Here is a 26,513-nt window from a genome sequence, read left to right on the forward strand (position 1 = left end):
TTACCATAGTAACATTTATGCGAAAATACTCGGAAATAGTTATATATGTATTAAGATTCGTCACCTATTGAAATTACGTGACTAGCGACTAGTCCAAGCGTCATTTGCAGCTTTGGTCACACCGGCAGTGCCAGGGCCAGGACTTCGGTCACACTGGCAGTGACATTTACACAATTTTCGATGTTGATCATTGGTCACTTTTCCGACTTTTCGCACCTTTCAACCCTTTCGCTCTGAAAATGGACACACGCTCTTCGATTCAAGTTTGCTAAGGTTTATTATTGTGGGGTTGCTTTCTCGAATACACTTGCACGGCAATGAACGAACGCTTTTTTGCAGATTCCACTGGTGGAGTTGGCAATAACTACTCTCTATGCATTATATTATTTATTGTTCTGTTTTTTTATTGAGTTTTTTTTTAAATGTTTTTGTTGGTTTCTTTACACTTGTTTTTTGTATTGTATTTCTCGTTTGTATCTTGTTTGCATAATAAATTATAGTTAAATTAAAAGTAAAATGTTATCAAGTTAGTAATTTTTTTAGGTTTTTAGGCGGGGTGGTGCTGGTGGGTCGGGCGTTGTTGGGGATGAAGCATTAAGGTCGTGGTTAGTCGATCGGCTAAGATGAAAACATAACAAACTAAATAAAGAGTGGGGGGAACGTGGGAGGTTGGGCGGTTGTTTTGGGTGTGGGTGTGGGGAAATGCTGAACATAAACAATAGGCGCAAACAATTTTCTCTCTCTGCCTGTCCCTATATATATAGTCAATCGTATATATATATATGTATATATATATATATATATAGCTTAAACAATTAATTAAGTGTTTGCTTGTTGGTTTCTTTTCGTTAATTATTTTACTACTAAAAATAAGTTTCGGCCTTATTTCCAACTTATTGTTTTGCGGTTGCAGTGTGTTGCAGTTTTCTTCTGGTTTTTATTTTGTCCTATTGGTTCGTATTTGGTTGCTGTTCTCCTCAACTACACATATCCAACTCTCTCAATATCAGCGTCGTCATATCGATATCCAATCCTAATCCAATCCAATTCAATCCAATCGAATTGAATCACTCTCTCTCTCTCGCTCGCTCTACCTCGTCCCTCGTCTATTACAATCTACAGCTTCTGCATCCTTCGTCCATCCAACATCCTCTGGCTATAAAAGATTGAACTCCAGCTCCTCCCGCTCGATGACCAGTTGTGGCTTACTTCTGGACCATCTTGACCAGCAGATCGGTGGAGAACGACTTGGGGCGCTCGATGGGCAGGCCGAGGGCACGATCCCAAACGAGGGAGGCCAGGACGCCGAGGGCGCGGGACACGCCGAAGAGCACCGTGTAGTAGTTCATCTCCTTCATGCCGTAGTACTGCAGCAGCACACCGGAATGGGCATCTACATTGGGCCAGGGGTTCTTCACCTTGCCGGTCTCGGTCAGAATTGGGGGCACCACCTTGTAGATCTTAGACACCAGCTGGAAGGTCTCGTCATCGGGCAGGTGCTTCAACGCAAACTCGCGCTGGCAGGTGTAGCGGGGATCGGTCTTGCGGAGCACGGCATGTCCATAGCCGGGAACGACCTGAAAAAATGACAAATTGATTTGGTTTTAGTATTAGTTACATCTCGAAAACAACTATGCGGCATTTCTAAGTCTCCTTTCTATTTATTTTGTATTGATCTTATTACATTATTACTAGTAGCTTCATCACATTTTAGTACTTTAATTCAATTCTTATTTAATAATTATTTTATTTAACTTATTGCACCTTATACCAAAAATTTCAAATGCAAACCACATTTTGAAGCTGGTCCAAATTTGTTTTGATCATAAAAACTTACTTTTTAAGGCGGATCCAAAAATACTAATTTATTCATGCCAACAGAAATGCTCAGCGAAAACATATAGAAAAGCTAAAGCTAAATTTATGGCCATTATTTTTGTTTTGAATGAGTTCTCTTGTGTTTGTTTGCTCATCATATAAGCATATCTGTGGTCTGCATTATATAAAATGATTTAAGTAAGGTTAAACATTTTTAAAAGTGAAATTAAAACAAAGAAAATATAAAAATATCCAGTGATTATTCTAATAATCATATTAAATTCTGTAAGCTTTGATAACAGTTAGGCCAAGTTTAGGCATATTATTTTTAAAGAAAATCCATGATGTAACACTTGATAATATGTGTTTTTTTGATTGTGCTGATAGTAAGATCATTCAATACGTAAATAGATAATATTTATGCCTTTTTTTAGATTTTATAATACTTGAATATGCAGTCGCTGCATCGTTTACAATTAGCTTCTGCCTTCTCCTAACTTGGCAGACTTTATAAGGACTTATAATATATATGCATAGGAAAGCTCTTACCTGGCCAGACTTGAGGGTCTTCCAGATATACTCCTTGAGCTGCTCCTCCGAGGGGTTGTTGCCAGCCTCCTTCTGCAGCTTGCGCAGCCACACGAGCACCTCCTGGTTGGCCAGGCCGTGCAGGGGACCAGCCAGACCGTTCAGGCCGGCGGCGAAGGAGAGGTAGGGATCGCTGAGGGCCGAGCCCACCAAATGAACGGTGTGGGCGGACACGTTGCCACCCTCGTGGTCACTGTGGATGGTCAGATAGAGACGCATCAGCTCGGTGAAGGGGGCATTGTCGTAGCCGAGCATCTTCACGAAGTTCGCGGACCAATCCAGGTTGGAGTCGATCGAACGGGAGCCCTTGCCGCCGCGATAGGTGTTGCAGTAGATGGTGGCCGCAACCACGGGCAGCTTGGCAATCAGATCCATGCTGTCCTCGTAGACGTACTCCCAGTACTTGCTCTTGTGCACACCATCCGAGTAGGCCTTGGCGAACTTGCTGTCGTGGTTCAGCGCGGTGACGGCGGCGGCGAACTGCGACATCGGGTGCAGGGTGGTGGGCATGTTGTTCAACATGGTGACCACATGCTGGGGCAGGGCAGCCCGGTCGGCCCACTCGCGGGACAGCTGTTGCACCTGGGACTTGGTGGGCACCTCGCCGGTCAGCAGCAGCCAGAAGAGACCCTCGGGCAGGGGCTCGGTGCCACCATCGGCGGCGGGCAGGACCTGTTGGCACTCGGGAATGGAGAGGCCGCGGAAGCGGATACCCTCGTCCGCATCCAGCACCGAGGTCTCGGTGACCAGGGCCTTGATGCCGCGCATGCCGCCGTACATCATGTCGATGGTCGTTTCGCCCATCTTGGTGGCGCCATGCTGCTTGCGGAAGTTCTTCACGCGCTCCTGCTCCTGGGGCACCTTGGCGGTCAGCACGTCGCGCAGGCTCTTGCCATCAGCGGCGATCATGCGAACATAGGATCCCACATTTGGCAGTTTCTGGAAGGGATTGAGAGGGGAATCTGAATGAGTTTTGGGGGTTTCACTTGGGGGACTTTATATAATAAGATGGTGAGTAACGAGTTTTATGTTCGGGGACTTTACTTTCAGTTCCATGAAATTCACAAATACTTTTCAAAAAACCTAAGCTATATTTAACCAGAGACAACCGGTTTTTGTAATTATTTTGGCTAAGGAATAACACAAAGTGAATACAAATAAACAGAAAGATAATAATTTTCGGGTTTCAAAATAAATTAAACGAATCAACAAGAATACTATATGTAAGAACGAACCCCCTTTGGTTTATCCATTATTTAGTAATTAACAATTTCCAACAAAGAAATATGCGTATAATCAGCTTGTAAACATTGGAGAGACATACATGATGGTTATTCGCCTGACTGTAATATTTTCTGTCCCCACAAACATGGGATTAGTTGCAAATAAACAATTTCCAACAAAGCAACATCATCAGCTTGTAAATATTGGAGACATGTTGATTTTTCGCCTGACTGTAATATTTTCTGTCCCAATTAAATTCGATCTTAAACCAAACATAAGATTAAATGCAAATAAACAATTTCCAACAAAGAAATATGCGAATAATCAGCTCGTAAATGTTGGAGACATGTTGACTGCAATATTTTCTGTCCCAATTTCATTGGATCTTAATCCAAACATACGATTATAGTTGCAAACAAACAATTCTTAGCAAAGAAGCAAGTATAACAAGTATTGTTTTCCAATTACTCATTGAAAGTTTATATCAACCGTTTAAATACTTGACCTATAAGGTTTCGCTTTCAATGATATACAACAGGTCGTTGAATACTCCTGACATCAGAATACAAAAATAAATCTTATATAATCAATAAATAAAATGCAATAAAAACGGAATGTTAGCTGTCAAGCTTTTTAAATATTTCGATATTAATTGAAATCTATCGTTAGTTACCTATCGAAATATCGCCAGGAATCGTTAGAACTTAATGCAGTCTGGGGAAAGTGCGGAACAAATCGGAATCATAAAGATTACATATAGAATTCGATTTAAAATCCCACAGAGCACATAAACAATCCCGCTAATTTGCTTAAGCCTGACAAACTAGCGAGCACTTCCGATCAATGTTATCGATCGCAATCGGCTGTTTTGAACGTCATTGAACGGCGCTTTCAAGTACAAGGCGAAACGCATATAATAAATAATACCCCGTCTGTGTGGAAGTCTGAGCTCAGCTGATAATGCTGCACTTGCTTACTCGGTCGCTATGTCAACCATACATACATATATGTAATGCCATGACTCAACTCGGTGGTGCGTCAACGAACTAGTTCCCAGGGTTTGACGAACTGTGTGCCACAAACAGTTGCCGGCACTTAATTAAATTCAACTTAATTGGCCGTTCAGTGAACCGCCCACAACACCTGAATCAATCCTCAGTTATATTTAATTTATTTTTTAGTTTTTTCGGAAGTCACCAAGTGCAAGATCAGCACGCGTCAAAAGCCAGATGCAAAAAAGTTTATGTTAATTTGAGGGTATATTCGCTTTGGGGCGTAGTTAAGAGGGTTCTTCCGAAACAAATTGTAAGACTCGCGACTTAACGCTTCCTTAAATTATAAAGACTTACACTTGACAAAATGATCATTAAGATTTCTTACGAAACAGTCAATAAGAAAATAAATTATAAAAATATACTTTTTAAGATAATAACTATCTTGAAGTCGCAAAAGAATTAGAAAAAAGCTAACCAGTAATGTATGCACAAATTCTTTTTCGGAATAAATAAAACAAAAAAATGTTAAATAGTAACCACCTACCAGAAACGCCTCTGGTGATCTTTTGCCACGCGTTGGCATTTTGTCAAATAAAACGATACGAAATGGAATTCCGAGCTGCGTTTCGAGAGCCCCAGAGTCCAATTTCAATTCCGATTCCGCTCGGCAGGCGCAAAGTGCGATTTTGCTTTTGATTGACAGCCGTAGTTGCCCCCCTCTTTTCCACAACAAAATCTCAACCATAATACCCCTTGGTTTATTTTTTTTATTTTCTGGTTGTGCGGCCAGTGGGTCAACAAATTCAATTAACCAACTGAACTTGTGGCGCCGCCTGCAAAATTGAATTGCATGATTTGCGGACCATTTGATTTGTCAACCAACCAAGCGATTGTCGACCGGTTTCCACCTACATAAAGCCCCAAATTCATTGATAAATTACGTTTTGGCCAGCCCGACGTGCATATTAATTACCGATAATAGCCGAGTAACGTACCAAAAACAGGTTGATATTGGTGGAAAAGGAAGAGGACGGGTGGTAAAGTTGGTTGCCAACCGCAAGTGTTGGTTTCCGTTACCACAAAAGAAGCACTGAGAGAAAAGGACTTGCAAAATTTACTACAATTTCAAAATCTATTATTTAAACCTAATTCTCGTATTTGTAATTCATTTATTATTTAAAATAATTAAATTCATTAAATCAAGTCAATACATATGTGATAGGAAATTGGTTTTTAAAACCTCAAATAATAAATAGTATAAGCTCAAATATGTCCCCATTTTTCAGCTGTGTAGTGTGAAATCAGTAACCCAAGAAAACGTGAAAAACGTCGTTTTGTTGGCGGTGCAGCAGCAAACCGCAAAGAAAAGACCATATTTCACCCAAGAAAATGCTAATTGAGCTGTCATGAGTGCGGTTTTTGCTTTGAACGGTAGAGAGAAAGGTTTGCGTAACACTTCAAAACGAAACTTAATGACCACACATCACTGTACCGCTGCCGCTACTATCTTATCGCTATGCTTTTTATTGTTTTTGGGGGGGTACTTCAAAATGGGCCTTAAGTTGAGCGAGAATACATTTGTATACAATTTGAGGGGCCATTATCTGGCGGAGAGGCGCGCGTTCATCTGCTGATAAGCCGAGGCCCCCGAGAATACGGCAAGTATGTGGTATTCCAATTCCAAATGAATTTCAAGGTCTCACGCGCCGGCAATTATCGCATGTCTAACTAGTCGCAGTTGCGTTGTCATCAAGGAAGCGATTCGCTTGTTTTGGCGGCGCCGGCAGACTTCCTTTCGCCGCCCCAAAAGATCGAATGATCCAATAGCCGGATTATGCAATATACTTGTATATTGCCCATGGAAACTACAGACATTTGTATGTATGTACATATTGTAGTGCCTTGAAAAACCCGGGAAAGCCTCGGAGCCACGACAACAGAGCAGAGTTGTCATCGAGGTGAGCCGCCGATGACCCCGTCAGTGGAGATGGAATCAAGTGTTCTCACACCCAGACTACAGTGAATCCCCTATCCCACTATCATGAACTCAACTTTATTGAGTTTTGCAAATTAAACCAACTTATGGAGCTCTTGAGATTACATTTAATAGCCTTGTACTTTGAATTGTATTAATTTTAATAGGAATGCGATTATAGAATTTTATGAAAAGTCTTGAAAAAGTCGATTCAGAAGTCAAGATATCTTTTGAAACATAACTACAAAGATTTATCAGTTTTCTTAGATAGTTAGAAAAAAGATTTTTAGTTGAGGATTAACTTAAAATACCCCTTAAGATTGATTTTATATTTTTACAAAAATGTATGTGCAAAAGCTATTGTGATTCTTGTTTGCAATTACATAAGAGGTTAAATAATATTATTTATATTATAGGTAATTAACTCCATGCAACTAGAAAGCACAATAAAAGTAATTTGCGAGCGATCACTGTAGTTCAATTGCATGGCATTTGAATGATCATCACGAAAACTGTTTGATCTCGCTGTGAATGGGGCTTTTAAAGGGGTTTGTGGATTTTAGAACCTTGGTTTCTCCTTGCCTCGCGTGACGTTTTCAATTCGGTTTAATGATTTCTGCTATTAGAGACCGCTTGTCAGTTGTCTAATAATTGCAGTCCGAGTTAATCGTCTTAATTAAGTTTAGTGCGCTGTTTGCCGTTCTCTCTGTGATGAATTCTCTCTGTATATCCCCCCTTATTTTTTATTGTGTCTCTCGCCACAGATGCCGAAAGTAAACACACATCATACAATCGCATCGCATTGAAAGTACCGCGTGACGTAATCCCATTCGGTTCGGATCAGTTGAACAAACTTCAGACGACTGTTGTTGCCGGGTGCGATTTTTTCCCTTTAGTCATTTAAAAGCTGTAAAATTCTGGCTTAGCCAAAGATCATAATAAGGCTGTGGCAATAAATTTAGGTTTAGCTATCGTAAACAGAAACAAATTTGCATTTCATTTTGTCTTCTTTAAATGTTAGAATGTTTTAATTAGCTTAAGCTTGGAAACTGATTATTGTAAGTGGAAACAACTTCTTGAAAGAATGGCTTTTGAAATGAAAACGGAATTAAGAAAATCTTGTTTTATCAAGTTAAACCTATCGCGTTTAACATCACTAATCATATATTACAATTAATGAATATAACTAGTTGATATTTTTAAAAATAAATGTAATCCTAATGTTTACTGTTAAAAAGGGAGGAACTATTCGTTTTGTTTTCTATGTAGCCTTGTTTTGTTTTTCTGCCAACATTTTCCCCAGCCCATCAATCATCCATATACAGATACATGTATCTTTTAAGTAGACCCATTAACTCGCCTTGAAGCTCTGTGTTTATTTGTTTTCTGACGACAAATTTGCAAGTTGGAGCCCTGCTCATTTGCGCATTGCGAAATCGCCTAAATATAAACACAAATATTTGGCTGTGTTTTTATCACGAACAAAATAAAACTGATTGAGTTAACACCTTATATTCCCATTCGCATTCTCATTCCCATTCCAATCCCAGTTGGTTGGGGGGCTTTGCGTGTCGGTGCTATCAGCGATATGGCGACGTCTACCGATCATGTGCCCAGCAGCAAATTTGTCACGCTTATCAGGCCGAAATAGAAGGGGTTATATGGGGGGTGTATGTATGTACATACTCATATGTATAGCAGAAGAACAAGACGAATAGAGCGCACGAGCAGAAAATTATCAGATACTGCACGCAGTCCTGATATTTCCTCATAGATTACGCCATAGATATTCAGATATAGTATTAGAAGCTATGTAAGACAATGCATTTAGTATTGTCCAACAATGGGCTGTGTCTTGGCAAGGTGACATTTTTAATGATGCGCTTCAATTGCACAACTCTGAGATTAAAACATATTATTGAGCTACGCAATCGGTAGTAATCATTGCACTTGTGGGAATTATTTAACATTTAATACGTGTTGTATAGAAAAAAAATATACTGATAAGAAACAACATTATTTTATTATGTTTATCGTAATATTTATTTTAAAGAGGTTAAAATTCAATCAAGTATTTCACATAATATGTAAATTGGCTTAATATAATTTGTATTGAAGAGATAAACGCCTACTGATAACGGAAAACATGGAAAACATTATTGATAAGAAATATAATTATGACTTTTTTTTTAAATAATTTATCATCCAAGAAGTTTTAAGCGCACTTTAGAAGTTTCTATATGGTTTCGTTAAATATGTGTGTATTATTTATATAATGCTTACATATAATTAAGACCAAGGGGTAGATGACAGTTTTTATGATCGATGCTATGATTTGGGGCCCCTTTCTTTATCTCGGGGCCCACAAGCCCCCAAACTTTCCATGACGCCCGCTAACCCAACCGGCGTTATCTCGCACATAACTAGCATTCGGGATTGGAGAACCCAGGTGGAAAAGGTCCACTTGAGCTTTGCCCAACGGTCATAAAATCCCGATTTAGATTCCCTAATCAAAAAAATGCGCTGCGGCCGTAAAACCTAATATTCAAATGTGTATACCGCGTATAAATTATGCATTTGCTCTTATGCAATCGCTTGATCATCTGTTTACTTTTTCCGTTTTTTTTTTTTGTTAACCTCTCTCTACACTCTCTTTACTTTCTATTCTCTTTGGTTTGCAAAAGGGTCGTGGGCGTTACGTAAGAATCGTCACGATTTGTGACGTATTAGCGGACAGGCGATAAAAAATTTCGCGTGTTACCATTTCGTCAAGCTACGTCAAACGCAAATAAAACAAAAGTATCTTTTTTTTTGCCTAAAATACTATATGCTAATAAAAAAAACCTCTATTCGCTAATCAGTTCCCTAAAATTAAAAAAATAGGATGGTTTCAATAATAAGAAGTAGAGAATAAACAAATTAAGCCGATTGCCAAACATCTTATGTAGTCTAACATTTACAACAATTATTTATAGCCAAAACCAGTAAAACGCAAAAAAAAAATAAAGGAAATTTATATAAAACGCCTCTGCCAACGTCAATGTTTTTTTTGGCACGCTACCAGCGCCGGCAGAACAGGAAGAAGAAGAATTGGGGAGTGTGCATAACGTTTGGCAAATTCTACACTGCAAGATATTGTTGTTGTTTTTTTGTAGTTTACAAATGTAATTTGTTTAGCACGTTTTTTGATATTTAATAGTAATTAATGTATTTAACAAATATTTTGTTAATTCAATTTAAAAATTTTTTTATAAATTTTCGTTGGGAAACTAACTACTAAATAACTTTGATTAGCGTATTATTATTTTTTATACATCGTTGTTTTTACAAATATGAAACGTTAAATATTTTTCTTATACAACTTTAACTTAATCTTAAATAATAGATAAAGCTAAAGCTGAATTTAATATTTTCTACTTCAGTGTGATTTTCCCCTATAAACTATGTTCCTGAATCCTACATGTTGGAAAAACAAGAATTTGTTTTAAAAATTTTGTAAATCAATTTGATTGGCCACTATATTTTCCCCGGTGTAAATATTACCCAACGCAGGTCAAAGAAGAATAAAAGCACCCCCAAAAATCAAAAGGAGGCTCGTCCTGCGAGCCCTTTTTTGTGTGTGTACGTGTGCAAGCCGACAATGTGTATGTGATGATATTGATTTTTCAATTATCATTTCGCAAATTCTTTTCTTTTCGGTTTTTTTTTAGTAAGCATTATGCAATCTACACACATGCAAATGTGCATTGCCGGTGGGTGGTGAATGGGCGTGTTCCTCCTCCTTTTGCTTTAAGGTCATTCGGCGGACACTTCTTTTGACAGAAAGAGATGGCATTTCTTTTTCTTGTATTTTTTTGGCAACAACAACAACGGGACACGCATGGGAAACGGAACAAAAAAAGAGAGAAAATAAATGTTACTCTCTGTTTTTTCCCCCCTACCTATTGCTCTCTTTTTTCTTAATTTTGCTCTCTCTGCGCCGTGGCATTTGTTTTTGTTGTAAATTTACAAGAATAAGGCCAAAAAAGTTAAAGCCGGACTTGTGGAAATTTACCACAAAATAAATAATGGGCGGGCCAAAGAAGACGAGTTCGTTAAACCCAAAAAACCGAGATTTATTTATAGAGGCATTTCGATGTTGCCAAAAAAAAACAGCTAGGCGAATTTCATTTGGCGATTATGTAATGTATTAGAACACACACACATACTTTGGACTTATCATTTGCCAACAATACAATAGAACAAAGTTTCTTAATCGCAAGCACATGGCTGGAAATTCTTTTTTTTTTGTTCCAGCGTGACGTGCGTGGAGGAAGAAGAAGAGTAGGATAAGAAGGTGTTAACAACAAAAGCGGGACACGACACACTTAACAGTTATCAAACTGGAAGGAAAGGTAATGGAAATCCCGGGAAACGATGGCGAAGATACACTGAACGAAAATCTATGTAATAACTCACCTGCGCCTCGGACAATTTGCGTGCGGAAATGCGATAGAGCGACATGGCAATGCGATTACGATACGATTACGGCTGCGAGTTGAAGAAAAACACTTTCGCCTTGCACTGAAAAAACACACACACACAGAAAAAAATTGCCTTTCCTTTTTCTGGAAGTGTTCTTTTTATGTGGGGCTCTTCAGCGAAAAGATTTCTTTCTCGTCTAGCAGCTGCGCGGCAACTGAAATGGCCCGCCAATCGCGCGTTTTAGTTTTACTTAGTTTACCAAAAACACCCGCTAAAACCCACGCAGCGGTATTTAAATGTCAACTGAAACAAGGTCACACTAAAGGCTGGCTGCTACGGCACTCCAACACCCACGCTGGGGATAAAATGACATATTTCTACGATATAATAGAAGATTTTTCTGGAAATAAAAAGGCAACCGTATTTGTGCTGTATATTTGGCACTGTGGTTTTCCCAATTTTATTAAAAACTTTAACTTTAGACATTGTTTACACCCCCAAGTTCCCACACTTTTTAAGCCACTCGCTGACAGAGTCTCACAGCTAAAGAAGCTGCAAGCAAGATTAAATCAAGCAGTGCATTATGTGGCGCGTAATTTAAAGTGAAATTTCCAAAACTTGATATTAAGTTTACAACTTTATAAATAATATATTTATGGGATTTCGTGGGATTTGCAACCTACTATTTAAGTCATTTAAATCCAATTTTGAAATATAATAATTTAGAAAGCTTACGTCTTATTTATCTATACGTACGCTTACAGTAAATTTGTGGCTTTCATTACATATAGAATGCATAAAATTACCCATTTTTAGATGATTAAGCAAGCAGTGTGAGGCGTGGGCGGCTACTTTGAATAAACTCACTTGTTCGCAATGCTGCGGTTCCGAGATTTGCTGCAAGGATTCGGAATCCGACGGTTGTGGCTGCTCCTCCAGTTGTCCCGTAACATCGTCTTCCTGCTTGGAGCGCAAAGGGTGGAAACCGAACGGTTTGGTATTCCAAATTGACTTTTTAGCAAATGAACGACGAATATAATTGCCTGAAGCGGCATTTACAAGACGCAGGGCGAACATGATTGATTCGACCGTATAAAAAGTAAAGATATTTCAACAGTTCGCCTTTAATAAGCTTTTTTCAAAGGAATAAAGAAACTAGTGATGAAAAGAAGTAAGCGATTTTGACAGAAAAAGGGACCTATAAAACTAGCGATGACATCGATTCACCTAATCGTTTGAAAAACTATGATGTAATCGATTATAAGATAAGAAATATTGCTTATAAAATTGCTTATTGCTATCACTTATAATTGAAAAATCTTGAAAATATTTTTGGACAAATCTGAAAAAATCATCTAGGTGACATATATCGTTGAATTCGTTATAAAATTTTCAATTAAGCTGTCTTCACAGAAAAATAATTTCATAAAAAAAATGTTTCGCAAAAAAACATGAGCGTACCCCTTAGAAAACTATTTTGGCCAAAATCCAGAAAATTCAGTTCAATTGTTCGGTTTTTTAATCAAAACCCTGGGAAATAATGGGCGTATGTTCGAATTTTACAACATGTTGAATTCGTTACAGCATTTCAAAATCAACCTGTATATCACGTTTTACGTAAAATCTCTGTTTTTCTCAATTTACATGCATTTAAAATGTGAAAAACTCGACAATATTTAAAATTAAAAAAAAAACGCACAGAATGGGACCCTTACCTTAAAAACCTAAATTCCTGGAATCATCGATAGTATCGAATAAGCATCGATATTTGTGCCAGGCTCTACCATCCCCTGGTCACACTGCCCTGGTGTTATGCAAAAAACTACATTTCATTTTTTTGACATTTCGACTGGTTTTTTCCCTTAACTCGAGCGTAAGTAGTGATTTTTTCGGGGATACTGTAAACTGATAGATCCGATCCACAGGAGGAGTCACCATGGCGACGGCCGTGCCGCATTGCCCCCCAAAACAGGACCTGCCACCGCCGGGCGGCTACAAGAAGATCCCCTTTGCCCGCGTGCCGCCGAAGAGCTACTTCACAGGTGAGCCACGGCTGCTATATGCGATATCTGTGGGATCCAGTTGTATATTTATACCCCGGCAGGCTTCACCACGATCGCGACCTATGTGGCCGTAACGACCGTGGGCCTGGGGATCTACTACTTGACCGCCAAGAAGGTGAAGCGCGATGAGATCGAGATGCGATCCGCCCAGAATGTGATCTTCCCCATTTTGGTGGCCGAAAGGGATCGGGAGTTCCTGCGCCAGTTGCGCCGCAATCGCGACGAGGAGGCCGAGCTGATGAAGAACGTGCCCGGCTGGGAAGTGGGCACCTGGTATGGTGAGCCCGTCTTCAAGACCCTGCCCGAGGACACCCTGGTCACGCCCATTTTCAAGGAGTTCTATGCCCACTCCGACTGGAAGTCCTATGCCAAGCGTGCCCACTTGAAGCTCTGGTCTTAAATGGGTCTAGTTAATGGATTAGTTAATGCCTAAGCCTAATCATCGATTGTGAAAGCCTCCCTCTTTTTGTTTGTAGACTCGCCTAAGCGCTAAATATCACCCAATTATACTGTCAGATTGGCTGAAATATCAAGTGTATATATTTTGTCCTGGAGCACCGAGGTTACCAGAGGTTTTTGTTTAAAGGGGGCGTTGCCGTCCATCTGGAAAATGGCGCAGAGCAGTGCTCAAAAATGGCCAAAAAAATTGGTTGGGTAGCTAAACTAAGGGGAACCCCATCAGGTTGACTTATTAATAAAAGGGAATTCATTAATAAAGCCACAAATCCTACGACTTTTTATGGAAACGCACGGTATTTTTTTGTTATTTATTAAATTTTAATTGGAAATATTTGGAAAGGTATCGATTTACTGTAGGCAATTGAATTCTAACAAAGTAAGCATGTCTTTCCTTTAACAGAAACCATTTAAATTGGTTAGATTACATTAAAATTAAAAGAAATACAATGATACGCAATTTAAGTTCAAAAAAAACCTTTATGTTCAGAAATTCTTAGAATTATGGGTGAATAATATTTATATGTGAACTAGAAGCTCGTAAAATTTGAAAAACAATTTCATTTATATATTTTCAAGATATAATAATAGAAAGATGATTGCAATATAATTAAGAACGTTTTACAAAGTAGTTTTTGAATAGCAAATAGACACAATTAGGTAATTATTTCCATAATTTAAAACAATATCGTCATTGGTACAAAATACCAATCGAGAAATCTTCTGAAACTGGAAAAGGGGCGAAATAATCGCTTGCTAAATTTCTTGATTTAGTGTTTTATTGAATTCAACATCGATTTGACGCGCGTTTGTGTGCCAGCATTTCGGTTTGGGGTTATTACACAATAGCGGGTGTTTTGGGGCTCTATCATTAAGTAGTCGTAATTAAAAGTAAGTAATATATATCTATACATTGGCCATCATCGCCATCCGTGTGTGTCCAACGTCCTCCTGATCGTTTGATCATCTGATCATCTCATCTAATGCAACTCCCATCTTTTAAAGCCATCTGGGCAAAAATCATAATAATAGTGTGGGTATGCATATAGGTAAACAAAAAAAACGCTCTCCTTTGGAATTGAAGGAAGATGACGTTGAGGCCCCAAAAAGAAGCGTGTGTAAGTGTGTGGTGTTTTGTGTGTCTATAGATGGCCAGCAGCTGCTCCTTCTTGTTATGATTTAAGTGGTCCTGGCGGCGAATCTTGATCCTCCTCCTGATCATCATCCTGCTTCTTTTGCCGATTCTCCTCATTTTACTGATCCTATTGATCCTCATCCTCCTGCTCCTGCTTGATAACAACGTAACGCACTGGCGGCGACGACTCCATCTCCTCCGGCTGCTCGTCCTCATCCGCCGGCAGCTGCTGCCGTCGCCGCCAGTTGCCATCACGTTGCGGCCGCCTCTACTTCATGTCCCGACGTCGCTTAATGCTGCCATCGCAGTTGGGCAAATGCCTCTGCAGGAAGCCCTCGAAGACGAACTTCCGGCCGCAGCGCTCGCAGCTAAATTCTCGCTTCTCCTCCACCTGCTGCTTGTGCTGACGCAGTGCCTCCGCATTGGAGTACTTGTCGCGGCAGGCATCGCAGGCGTAGCGGCGCTTCACCTGGCCCACATCGAAGACCACCGTGAAGTTTTGGGTGCAGAAGGCGCACTGGAACTCCTTGACCACCACCTTCTTGCCGCCATGTTGGGCGGCCAGGGCGACCGCCTCGGCCTCCAGCTTATCCTGATGCTTGTGCGACTCCATGTGGGCGGCGTACTTGCCCTCGTCCACGAACTTCCGGTAGCATCGAGTGCAGCGAAACGGCTGCTCGCCCGTATGCCGCATAATGTGCTCCTTCAAGTAGGCCACCGAGTTGAAAACCTTGCTGCAAACTTTGCACTTGCGATCCTCGGCGGACACCTCGTTCCTTTGACGCAGGCAGGCGCGCATGTGGAGCTTCAGGGAGCCAGCGGCACTGTAGCAGTTGCCGCAATTGGGGCAATAGAAGGTCTTGTTGCGGGCATGCGGATCCTGTTCGGCCTGGTCGATGGTGCCCTCGAAGACAATGGAGCCGACTTCGTCGTCTTCCTCGTCCACCTCGCCCTCCTCGTGCTCTACGGTCACGATTTCATCATCGTCGTGGTCGAGTTCCTCGCCTTCTTCCAGTTCTTCCTCCTCCTCGGGCTCCTCGTCCTCTTCGCCATGGATATTGGGTACTATGTGGAGGATGGTGTGGGTGCCGTCGCCCTGTTCGATGGTCTCCACCTCCTCGACGGTGCTGTTCTCCACCAGCTGCTGCAGCGTCACCGCATGACCATTCTCGTCGATGATGACCTCCTGGGCATTGGCCAGAGCCTCATGCTCCCGATCGCTGAGGGTCACCACCGCGGTCTCGGTGTCATCGTCTTCGGTGGTTGTGTAGGCATACGTGTACTGCGTCTCCTGGCCGTCGTCCTCGTGCTCGTGCTCCTGATCCTCGGTCTCCTCTTCCTCCACCTCGGGATCGTGCTGGATGAGCACGGGCACGATTTCCTCCTTAACCGTGGAGTACTTGATACGCTTGGCGTTCATCTTCTGGGTTCTGGGATGTAATGCGGTAGGTAAGTAGGTCCCTGTGGGAATTGATGGTTTGTGACCGATTTGACAGTCGCTTTTTTTCCGGCTGACAGCTCCTTCTTCTTGTCAGCTCCTCTTTCCACTCCCACTCCCGTTCCCTCAATCCGCTCCGCACCTCCTTCCACGCGCTCTGTCTCTCTCTGTCGCTCCGCTGGAATCGGAATCGTAATCTTCGAACTTGACCAGCTGGAGTGCAATCCTCTCCTGCTTTTTTGGCGGCCTTTCGCTCTGTGTTTTTTCCACAATAGTCAACACTTATTTTTTGCGAGATCGGGTAGTTTTATTCGTCACGATTTTACTTTTGTGGCAACTTCGGCCAAGATGGTGGACACTGGAAGCAGAGCTGCATGCGGTCTGGCCCGCCGCTTGAGGGGTTTTTTAGTGCGTTTTTGGCTTGCGAGGGGTTTTTGGTATTTTTTGTTGGCCATTTCCTATCGATGCAGTTATCGGCGATGTAATCGATAATTTCCAGGGGGTGGCAACGCTGGCAGATTGGCGCGCATTTAAAATTGTCGTTAAACAGAGAATAGGTTGTTCTAAATATGGTCATGAAAAATAATTTTACGAATAAAATAAGAAAAAAAGCAAATGTATATAAATTATAAAATATAATCAATTGTGAATGATATTGTGGTCTTAAAATTATGTGTTTATTGTGATTTTTTCTTCGTCAGGTAAATTTATTTTTGATTCATTTGTAAAATATATTTTTTTAATAATGCTAACTTTCAAACAAGAGTTTAATTATAACAAAGAATTTTATTAATTTTTTAGGCTTCCTTATTATTAATCTTGAGATCGAATAGTGTTTAGATTAATGTTTGGTAAACTTATGTTGAGGCGTTTTAAAGTATTAAAATGATCAATCTTCTAAAAACCTTATTGTTTAATGATACGATTATTTGCATACAATACGGTATTCGTATATCTAAAAAGATTGCAAGTAAGCCCCCGTCCAGCCCCATTTCCCCCCTTTTGAGCTCTATAAAGACCCAAAGACGTGCCCTGTCGTGAGGAAGATGTCAGGGAAATCGGTGAGACTATTTTCGCCACTGCATTTGGCACGTCGCCAAGCAATTTTTGCTTTTGGCTGCGATCAGTGGTCACTTAAAAACTCGCCAGCGCCTCACATCTAAAATTAGACCAGCTATATGTGGATATTGCACTTAGAGTTTGGCCAATTTCTTATTGTTTTTCCCTCTTCTCGTTTTCTTGCTTTTTTTCGCGGTTTTTTTATAAACGGGCGTGTCACTTCTTCACAACCCCCCTAAAACGACCTTGAACCAATTATCGCCGATTGACGATCGATCGGCGATGTCGGAAAAGCTCGTAACTGACTCAGCCGATCGTCAATTAAAGATCATTCAGCGAATTCCCATGAATGGAAAGTTTTTGCTTTTTTAACCCACTAAACATTATTTATTAGCTAAATTTTCATAATTACACAAGTTTTACATTTGCATTATCACTTTAAAAAGCAAAGAGAGTGATGTAGAAATTATTATTAAAATAAACGTAATAATCTTTCAAGTTATTAAAATACTTTTATGCACACATACTATTTATAATGATTATAAAAACCAAGCTTAAAACATGCCAAAGAGTATATTACAGTTAAAGTATTTCGAAATTTAAGATCTTCAAGAAGCTACTTGAATACAGAAAGTTGATTGGAGTGAGAAAAGGGTTAATGACGCACTATCACATGAGCGCCAAGATTGCAATCTAAATATTCCAAGTCAATTGCGTCACTGGAGGGTACAGAGTTCCAAAGTACTATAAATATTACTATATGGGGGTTCCGTTACCCATCATCGATTTCTGATTGGGGGTCAGGGGTAAATGCAAATCTATGACAACTTTTGCTAAACGTAGCAATCACGTTTCCATCTAGATGAATGATTAGCAATAGTCAATTGCATCAGATTATATTAAATGTTATTTAAGTGTATTAGGAATTTCCGTTTTGTCATTTCCTCAAATGGACTTATACTAAAGTTGGTAGTTATATTATATATTATATTATAAGATTAATAAGAATTTAAGTATAATAAAACATAGGAACCTATATGATTGTAATAACAAGTTTTTATAAATCTAATCATAAAAATCCACCACGTAGTTTTATTTTATTTTTAAACGTTGTATGTATGATAACTAGCTGGTATATTAACAAATATTTATAAAGTGATAAGGAAATTGTGGTAGGTTAAAATGAGTGTCCCATTATCGTACACTTTCCGCGAATTGCGGCAATAAAATAAAGGGTTCCCGGGGAAAAAGGGGCTGTTTTCACAATTCTACGATTCTCTGCGATCATTTGACTACTTGGGCTAGGAACGGATCGAATAGCTATAGGTATGAGTAATGTTTGCCTTCAGAAGGGCCTACGAGTTTCTTGAATTTTCCATTGTCAAATCGATTGGAATTTCGAGTTTGGAGGAAAGCACCAAGTCAAATCTGAAAACGTGCCCCAAAGAAGGTCTTTGCTACCCGATTTTTAAATCACCGTCATCTTGGCATCAAAATGTTTAGAATTTCACTGGGGGTGTGGATAATACAATATTATGTTACATAAAGAACACAATATATCGGTCGTATTATCTTTGAGCATCTATTTAAATATTTGTATAAAAGCTTTGTTTCAATATTCGTCAATTTCTTTCCGTTTTAAATAACAGCTCTAAATTGCTTTGCCATGCAGCTTTAATTCAATGATTGCCTGCAAATTTATTGTTTCAATTTGATTGAAATCCATTTGAATGCATATCAAAACGTTACCAGAATTATCTGGAAAATTCCGGCCCATTTCGAAATGCTCAAATTAAAGTGAAATGCTATAGTATTTTGGGGGGCATTATAGTATAATCGTTCTTCCGGGAAAACACCTGTTCAAATTTTGCATTATTACCCAACCCCACCAATTACATATTATTATTGTTTTTCTGTTCAACCTTTTTCCTCACAATTTCGTCATTTTACAAAATGTTTCCCCGCATTTCTCTCCTTTCATTTCTTTTCTGTCTCTTATCGATCAAATTCACTTGGCGCCGAGGTTTAACCAATGCAACAGCTGTGTGATGGGGGTTTTTGGGGGGTTCGACTGGGTGGAAAGGGGGGTGGCACGCAATCAAAAGACACTCATTCACGAGTGGAAATTTCCATTGCAATTTTTCGTGTAACTGAAGCGGCTTCCCTTAACCCCAGACTGACAAAGATTGTTTTTGGTTTCAAATGTACACTATACTGGATACACCTGTGTATGCACTTTCAAAAGCAAATACAAATTTTGAATTAAAAAATTAGCTAAGAAACATTTAACTTTAATTATAGAAAATTGAATTGCTTAGATCAACTTTAAGATTTTTAAATATTATTTGTGAATAAGAGTATTAAATAGTCATTTAGCTAATCGTTAGATACATAAGTACAGAGTTATTAGAACAAACCCATTAAAATTGCCTGAATTACACCGTTACATTTTGATTTGCCGACGCTAATTGATCGACTTAAAAGCGGCGCAATCAGTTGGTGTTTTGTGATTTTCACTTTTTGGCACACCCTGATTGCCAGCGCACCAGAACGACCCCCGCGGGCATGCATGGGTTTAATTGCACTGCTTTTCTCTCTCTCCCTTTCTCTCCTTGGCCCCATCTCGCTCGCGCTTTATGTGATTTTCGTTAATGCTAATGGCATGTGGATGAACGAACGGGTGCACAGTGGGTGTAATTGCCCGAACAACATTTATGACTTGGAAAATTTATTGTTATAAAAGAGCATTAAAATATGATAGGTTAAAGCCAAACATTTTTCATTACTTCTTTCCATCAGTCATTACATCAATATTTTTATTATGACATGGAAAAGAGAAGACCTACTTAAAAAAAACATTGACCTGCCAGAACAAAATCTGTTAGTGATCATCTACATATGTCCTTAAAAACTGTTCCTTATTTGTTTTCCAGTTGTATTTCGCTATCTAGTCCACTGTAAGCCAACAAAGTGACTGACTGACTCACTCACTCTCGCACTCACCTGTCTTACTCACCTCACCTACTCACACTCTCGCACACGAAAGTGCAGTGGCAGCAACCGCTGCAGCAGAAATCGCAGCAGAAAACGCAGCAGAGAACGCAGCAGCGAAGTCAGCGTTCCCATTGATTTCGCTTTGTTGTCGTAAATTGTTCGCTTTATGCTGATTGTTATTGTTTCTTTTTTTTGTACGGTGTAAAGCGATGGGAAAGAAAGGAAGAAGAAAAAAGGAGAGTCCAAAAAAGGATTGCATGTCAGGTTAAACTTTTATTTTAATGGGTTTTCTTTTGCTTAAAATTATGTACAGAATAAAACAAAAAAATAAGAGTATTAAAAAGCTAACTTCGATGACCGAAGACCAAATACCCTTGGAAACTTAGTAGTAGGTTGACCTATTTTTATTGGCCATACCACCAATATTAAGTATACGTATAAAGTTTTTCCGGGCTCTTCATAATTCTAAAGAATTTCTTCTATAAAATTAAGACTTAAGCTTGCTCAAAAAAACAAACGGACTTGGCCTTGTTTCGAAATCGACTGTTAATTGTTTGGGAAGACTCCCAAGGGTACTTAAACACGCAATATTATTAAGAATAAATTAAGAGTAAGGTCTGTACTGGATGGAACCCTTTGTCTCAAGGACGTTTGACTACGATTACGAACGGTTGACCACCACTGTTTCGACGGACTGCATTTCCCGGGTTCCATTGGCAGCACCACCATTTTGGGTGCCATTACTGTTTTGGGTTGGGTTTTGATTTTGGTTGGACGGTGGTGGCTCTATCGGCGGAAGTCCCACCAATTTTTCACTTTCCCGCCACAACCAGTCGGCGGTTTCCATATTCCGAGCCCAGGGCACCAAGGGCCAGCGCATGCAGTCCGAATAGTAGCCACCAGTTGAGCCCTCCAATCCCGGATCTAGGGCCAATCTCAGCGAGGTCTGCGCCCCCGCTTTCGGGGTCTTGAAGAAGTACAGGGAGCCCGTCTGCAGGACACTCTTCATCCAGCCGGGTCCTGCAAAGTGGCGATTCAGCTCCGTGCGCACCACGCCCGGATGACAACAGTTCACCGTTACCCGCGAGTCCTTGAGGATCGTGCTCAGTTTGCGGGTGAACAGGATATTGGCCAGCTTGGACTGACTATAGGCTCCAAAGAACTTGCCGTACTTCTTCTCGCTCATCAAATCCTCTCGGTTAATTCGTCCAAACAGATGAGCCGCCGAACTGACCACCACAATTCGACTGGGGGAACTTTGTTTCAATCGATCTAGTAGAAGATTTGTGAGGAGGAAGTGTCCCAGATGATTGACTCCGAACTGCTGCTCATAACCATCGGTGGTTAAGGTTCTCGGACAGGCCATTATCCCAGCATTGTTAATTAGTAAATCCAATCGCGACTCCTCCGCCTTAAATCGCTCCACGAAATTCCTCACCGACTGCAAGGAGCCCAAATCCAAGGTGCGATTGAAGAGCTGTTGGTTGTGACTGCGATCCATGATCTCCAGACGGGCGGCCTCGCAACGTCCCGCATCCCGACATGCCATGTACACCCGGGCACCTCGCTTGGCCAGCTCCAGGACCGTCTCCTTGCCAATTCCCGTATTGCAGCCGGTGACGATCACCACCTTGCCATCGATTCTGTTGGCCTTCCGGTAGGCCGGACCTTGGATGCACTTGCGCAGCAGCCACATGAAGACCGAAACGCAGATGGCGATCAGAAGAATTAGCACCGCCCAGGCCCAAAAGCCACGGAAGCACAGGGTCTTCTCTGCCGATTCGGCGGTGGGATCGAAACCAGGTGGAAATACCGATCCTGGGACTGCTCCTCGTTCAGTTCCTGATCCTGGGGGCGTGGCAGCCTCCGACATAGCTGGCAAAACGATCGAGTTGATTCTCTGGTTTCACTGCGGCTATCTTCGGGCAATCGGATTCTACAAAGTCGAAGAAAAGAAAGTTCAGTTACCAGTATAGAGGATTTTGGCTTTTGGGGAAAAGGGTTAGTGCAAAAGGCGGTACAAGAAAAGAAATAAGTTAAGAGCGACGATTACAAGAGGGGAGTGACCAAGTTGAAGGCCCGGTGACCCCGAAAATTTCAAGTTGTTTTGCACCTGAACAACTGGTTTGTGTAATTTACTCAAATTACTCGTACTCTCCGCGCGTAACTAGCAAATCATTTTAGATTTAAAAGTCATTAAGTTTTATGGAATTGCAATGCAGTCTAGAATAGAATAAAAGTAGCTTAATTAAATGTAGTGCTAAACTTAGTATCTGAGCAATGATAGTTAGACTTTGGATACTGGTTTATATTGGAAATTAAGTAAGAAACTTTAACTTTAACAACAAAAATTTTTTTTCTTACTCAATATATAATAATAATAACAAATTAATAACAACAAAAGTAAAAATTAATAATGTTAAGAAATTGATAGATATCTTCGGGAACCCTACACTTTTTTATAAACGAAACTTTCTACACATTTTTGTTAATTTTTTTTAGATAATTGAATTAATGGAATGGATTAAAGTCGGTCAACTCTTGTGTACAAGAACTTTCACTATGGTAATGGAATTAACACGTGAACTTTTCCTTTAGCAAATATATTATTGATTTATCACAGGGAATCAAAAATCCTAAGACGGAATGGGATTTGAACAAGTGCCCTTAAGTTGTTGTTTTATGTCCTAAAACCCTGACTTTCATTGACCATTTTTGACATTCTTTTTATGTGAATTACACAACTTTCTTTTGACCACCAAATAAAGGCTTACCAATTTGATATTGTTTTGGCTGCTACAATGCTGGGAACTGGTGTTACTTCGGTGTTACCAAACTTTTGGGCTGTCAGGTGGCGATTTCGCACATTTCCCGAGCTAAGGCTTACTATATTTACTCGATCACTTAGTAGAGACCGATCTGAATGTCTGGTTACTGGGTTAGTGCTGCGTGTCTAAGCCTCTCGCGCGATCTTGGCCAACTGACTGCCGTGGACTCCAATTGCTCGGCGCCTGACTTTGAGTTCCAGCGGTTCCGAGCCGTGTTAACGCGTCAGAAATAACCTGAAAAAAATTATTTCGAGGCGTCTGTTATTAACATGCTGCCTCTGTCGCTGTTGCATATGCACTAGGGTGGACCTTATTATTAACTATGGGCAATTCAAAATATATACATACATTGATGAAACTTTATAACTCATACGCAGTGTTGGCTTTTATAATTTATAATAAATGCCTACATTGGCATGAATGACTGCTAAATCGTTTTAAAATTTATTGTTTAAGCCAGTTTGTTTATGTTTTAGCCGTTATTAAGATAAGATTTTCGTTTGGTTTACGAGTCGTATGAGTAATTTATCTACGATTAAAAAGATTTTTCATAAGGTATTATTTTTTGAGCGTATTAACAACTCCAAAGTTCCCAAAAGGATATTAATTTATATCTTTGGCTTAAATTACAAAATATTTAAGTGAATAAGAAAAACAAAAGTACCTGCACATATACATTTCGATATGATATGCATAAGTTGTTCATAATACCGATCGTTGTAAGATCAATTTTAAAGGAATCTTTTCTGGGTGGATTCTGTTTATAAAGGTTCACCCTAAGTGGTTACAGCGGTTCTCAGTCGGCGTCGCTGTCACTGCTTGTTGTTTTTGCGGCCAACATACCAAAGAAGAGCAGCTTGGCTTCAATTTCATTTCTTACCAATTTGCTGTTCGCCTTCTCCTCTTCTCCTTTTCTGTTTATGTGTTCGACTTTCACTTGAAACGTCGTTTTTTTTCTTTTTCCTCGGCTTGTTTGTTTTGCTCACTCGTTCTTTAAGCCGCGCTCGCTTCGCTGCCTTTTGCGGTCTTCTCTTCTTTCGCTCTGCCTGTTTCTCTCTTTTGGCATTCCGATTCGTAGCACGTTATTGTTTTCGAGCTGTCAAAAGCGATTGGGTACACAGAAAAAAAAAGATTTGATTTAACGATCAATTGATGATTTTGCAAAACCATTCGAATTTGAATTGGATTATAAAATATGTCAATGATATATTTTGTTGTTAAAATAGTATTAACTTAGCTTAAAAAACAAATGTAATTGTAGCTGCTTTTTTCTCAATTTTACATTTCCATTTTCTTAATGTGTAGAAGATATAAAATGTGACAACAACAAAAGAGAGGTTCAAGTCACCTGGTGACTTTTGAAAAGGGTGATGGGTAAGGGGGATTAACCATCGAGGCGGGGGGATCACTGACCCCGCCTTAAAGCCAAGGCCAAGACTTTGTAAAATTCATTTTCACCTTGGCTATTATACTTGCACGTAAAACCTGCACTTTGACTGTAATAATAAACAACGAAAGTCGAGGCAGTCAAACGCCGGAAAATCCCACAACAAAATTACAAAAAGAAGGAAATCAATAAATGCCGCTAATCGAAGGCAGGACGCGAGTTGAATGTCCTTGACACGGGCCAAACGCCATGTCGCAGGGGTCACGGGAGCAAAACCGGCTTACTTGTTCCTCCTTTTCAGCATTTTCGGATACGTGCGTCTCCACACGTTTAAAAAAAAAGAGAGCAGAAGAGTGGAAACGCGGGTGGAAAGAAGGGCAGGAAGTCGGGAGAGATGAGAAACCAGAAGAGCAGGGTAAGTAGGATGACAAGGGTGTAGTTTAAATAACTTTCCAGGGAGTATAATATTATATCTTACAAAACATTTTAGCTTAACCAATTTTCTTTAAATAAGACACCATTTAAGGTTTTAGTAAATTTATAAGGAATTTTGTACTCAATCAAATTACTTACTTTTTAACAGCTTCACGAGCAGGGTTTTCTTTAAATGCAAAATGGATTTCGTTTATTTTTTAACACCGCATTTGTTGCGAAACTTGCCTGTCTTTCTTTAAGAAGCAGAGTGAATGTATATTGAAGATGTTTTTCATTTTATAGAAAATCTCAATTAATAGCTTAATCAACATTTCTTATCTACTGCAAAAGCTTCTATATAGTCATCCACAAGATAGATTTAAAAGTTTGCCCATCCCATGATCTGTAATCAGTGTTTTTTCGACCTTTGATAGCACACTTTTAGTATAAACTGGTAAATTTTTAGCTTTTTCTAAACAATTATTTGACATTTAAAGGACATGTTTATTATACATATGTTTTTATAAAATAACTATCCAAGCAGAAGGAAATGTTACTTATTAAAACATGTATTTTCAGCATCTAAAAATAAATAATTGTAATTATAAATTATGAGTTTTCGCGGAGGGTAGGTCCTATTTTAGCCCTTTTTCCACCCACTCTACGCTTATGGCGAGAGAACAGGAGAGGAACAGAGAGTAAATGTCAATGCGCGAGAGAGCTGAACTTTGACTAGGTCAGGATAACGAGTCCTTTTCGGGTCCTTCTCGTCTCTTACTGCAAGTCGCGTTGTTTAATCGATGAGAGGAGCGAAATCTGCGTCCTTTGCGTCCTTTGCGTCCTTTGTGCCCTGCCACGCCCCTTCCCAAACCATCCACCGCGCTTTGTAATCCTTGCTCTCATTCGCCGTCTTTTTCTAACGAGTTTTTGGAAATTTTCCACTGCATTTTCAATGGGAATTTTTTTGACGGTTTATTTCGTTGAGAACATTAATTCGAAAGAGGCGTGTGACTTGGTTTATCAATTTAAAATAAAAAATGTTCTTGTATACTTCTGTTTTAAGTAATGTTAAGATTAAAAGAGCAGATATTATATGTCCATAAAGTCTTAAGCAATAAAATATAAAACAATTTATTCACATAAACTCACATATATTTATAAAAATAACCTAATATAACCAATTTGTTTATGTCTATGTTATAAGCAATTAAACAAATTTATATTCATCTATATACATTTTATGGTTTAATTTCCGATCACCGAATCTTTAAATCATTGGATACGGCCCCAAATAATAGCATGTAAATTCTAAGTTGCAATTGGTACAAGCGACGGTATTAAAAAAATGACTTAAATAACTTGAGGCCTTCTTCTTTTATTCCACTGTACAATTGGAAGGATTCTTTGTTCGCGATTCATACGGAATGTTTATCCTCTTTGGTTACATTTAAGTGCGCTTATCTCGTTTTCCACTTTCCGTCCGCTTTTTCTGTCGTCAGTTGGTCGCTAATTCTTGCTGTCAGTTTGTGTTCGCCCATCATCAACCCATCTCAACTCACCCTTGACCCCTGGCATCAGGATAAGCCCCCAACTTGGTCCTCCCCGCCTCAATTCTCGGTGACGTCAATGGAATTCGGGTTATACAATCTCACCTTGATCTTGGGCTAAACAACAG

General features: G+C 39.8%; 4 protein-coding genes across 4 annotated transcripts; 1 reads left to right on the forward strand and 3 right to left on the reverse strand.

Moving 5' to 3' along the window:
- Nucleotides 1-258: 258 nt before the first annotated feature.
- LOC108050002 (probable citrate synthase, mitochondrial) lies at nt 259-11,299 on the reverse strand. Its single transcript, XM_017131480.1, has 3 exons — nt 11,059-11,299; nt 2,368-3,345; nt 259-1,577 (listed from the first exon to the last, which is right to left on the reverse strand). The coding sequence occupies exons 1-3, from the start codon at nt 11,101-11,103 to the stop codon at nt 1,206-1,208; spliced, it is 1,395 nt and encodes a 464-aa protein (XP_016986969.1). The 5' UTR covers nt 11,104-11,299; the 3' UTR covers nt 259-1,205.
- A 1,538-nt stretch (nt 11,300-12,837) lies between these two features.
- On the forward strand, nt 12,838-13,654 carry LOC108050046 (NADH dehydrogenase [ubiquinone] 1 alpha subcomplex subunit 13). Its single transcript, XM_017131533.2, has 3 exons — nt 12,838-12,937; nt 12,990-13,106; nt 13,169-13,654. Exons 2-3 carry the CDS (start codon nt 13,001-13,003, stop codon nt 13,525-13,527), a joined length of 465 nt encoding a protein of 154 aa, XP_016987022.1. The 5' UTR covers nt 12,838-12,937; nt 12,990-13,000; the 3' UTR covers nt 13,528-13,654.
- Nucleotides 13,655-14,124: 470 nt separating this feature from the next.
- Nucleotides 14,125-16,534, reverse strand: LOC108050045 (zinc finger protein 236). The gene has a single exon (XM_017131532.1). The coding sequence runs from the start codon at nt 16,136-16,138 to the stop codon at nt 14,987-14,989; it is 1,152 nt and encodes a 383-aa protein (XP_016987021.1). The 5' UTR covers nt 16,139-16,534; the 3' UTR covers nt 14,125-14,986.
- A 3,935-nt stretch (nt 16,535-20,469) lies between these two features.
- LOC108050058 (retinol dehydrogenase 12) lies at nt 20,470-25,067 on the reverse strand. Its single transcript, XM_017131545.1, has 4 exons — nt 24,998-25,067; nt 23,918-24,133; nt 22,984-23,271; nt 20,470-22,145 (listed from the first exon to the last, which is right to left on the reverse strand). The coding sequence occupies exon 4, from the start codon at nt 22,080-22,082 to the stop codon at nt 20,871-20,873; it is 1,212 nt and encodes a 403-aa protein (XP_016987034.1). The 5' UTR covers nt 22,083-22,145; nt 22,984-23,271; nt 23,918-24,133; nt 24,998-25,067; the 3' UTR covers nt 20,470-20,870.
- Between the last annotated feature and the right edge of the window lie 1,446 nt (nt 25,068-26,513).

This window comes from Drosophila rhopaloa, unplaced genomic scaffold (genome assembly GCF_018152115.1).
Source record: "Drosophila rhopaloa isolate 14029-0021.01 unplaced genomic scaffold, ASM1815211v1 contig_3, whole genome shotgun sequence".
Taxonomy (NCBI): Eukaryota; Metazoa; Arthropoda; class Insecta; order Diptera; family Drosophilidae; genus Drosophila; species Drosophila rhopaloa.

Coding starts and splice junctions, on each gene's coding strand:
- LOC108050002 (XM_017131480.1), bottom strand. CDS start 11,103: ATGTCGCTCTATCGCATTTCCGCACGCAAATTGTCCGAGGCGCAG. Junction 3,346..11,058: donor GCAAATTGTCCGAGGCGCAG/GTGAGTTATTAC, acceptor AATCCCTTCCAG/AAACTGCCAAATGTGGGATC. Junction 1,578..2,367: donor AGACCCTCAAGTCTGGCCAG/GTAAGAGCTTTC, acceptor TCATTTTTTCAG/GTCGTTCCCGGCTATGGACA.
- LOC108050046 (XM_017131533.2), top strand. CDS start 13,001: ATGGCGACGGCCGTGCCGCATTGCCCCCCAAAACAGGACCTGCCACCG. Junction 13,107..13,168: donor GCCGAAGAGCTACTTCACAG/GTGAGCCACGGC, acceptor ATACCCCGGCAG/GCTTCACCACGATCGCGACC.
- LOC108050045 (XM_017131532.1), bottom strand. CDS start 16,138: ATGAACGCCAAGCGTATCAAGTACTCCACGGTTAAGGAGGAAATCGTG.
- LOC108050058 (XM_017131545.1), bottom strand. CDS start 22,082: ATGTCGGAGGCTGCCACGCCCCCAGGATCAGGAACTGAACGAGGAGCA.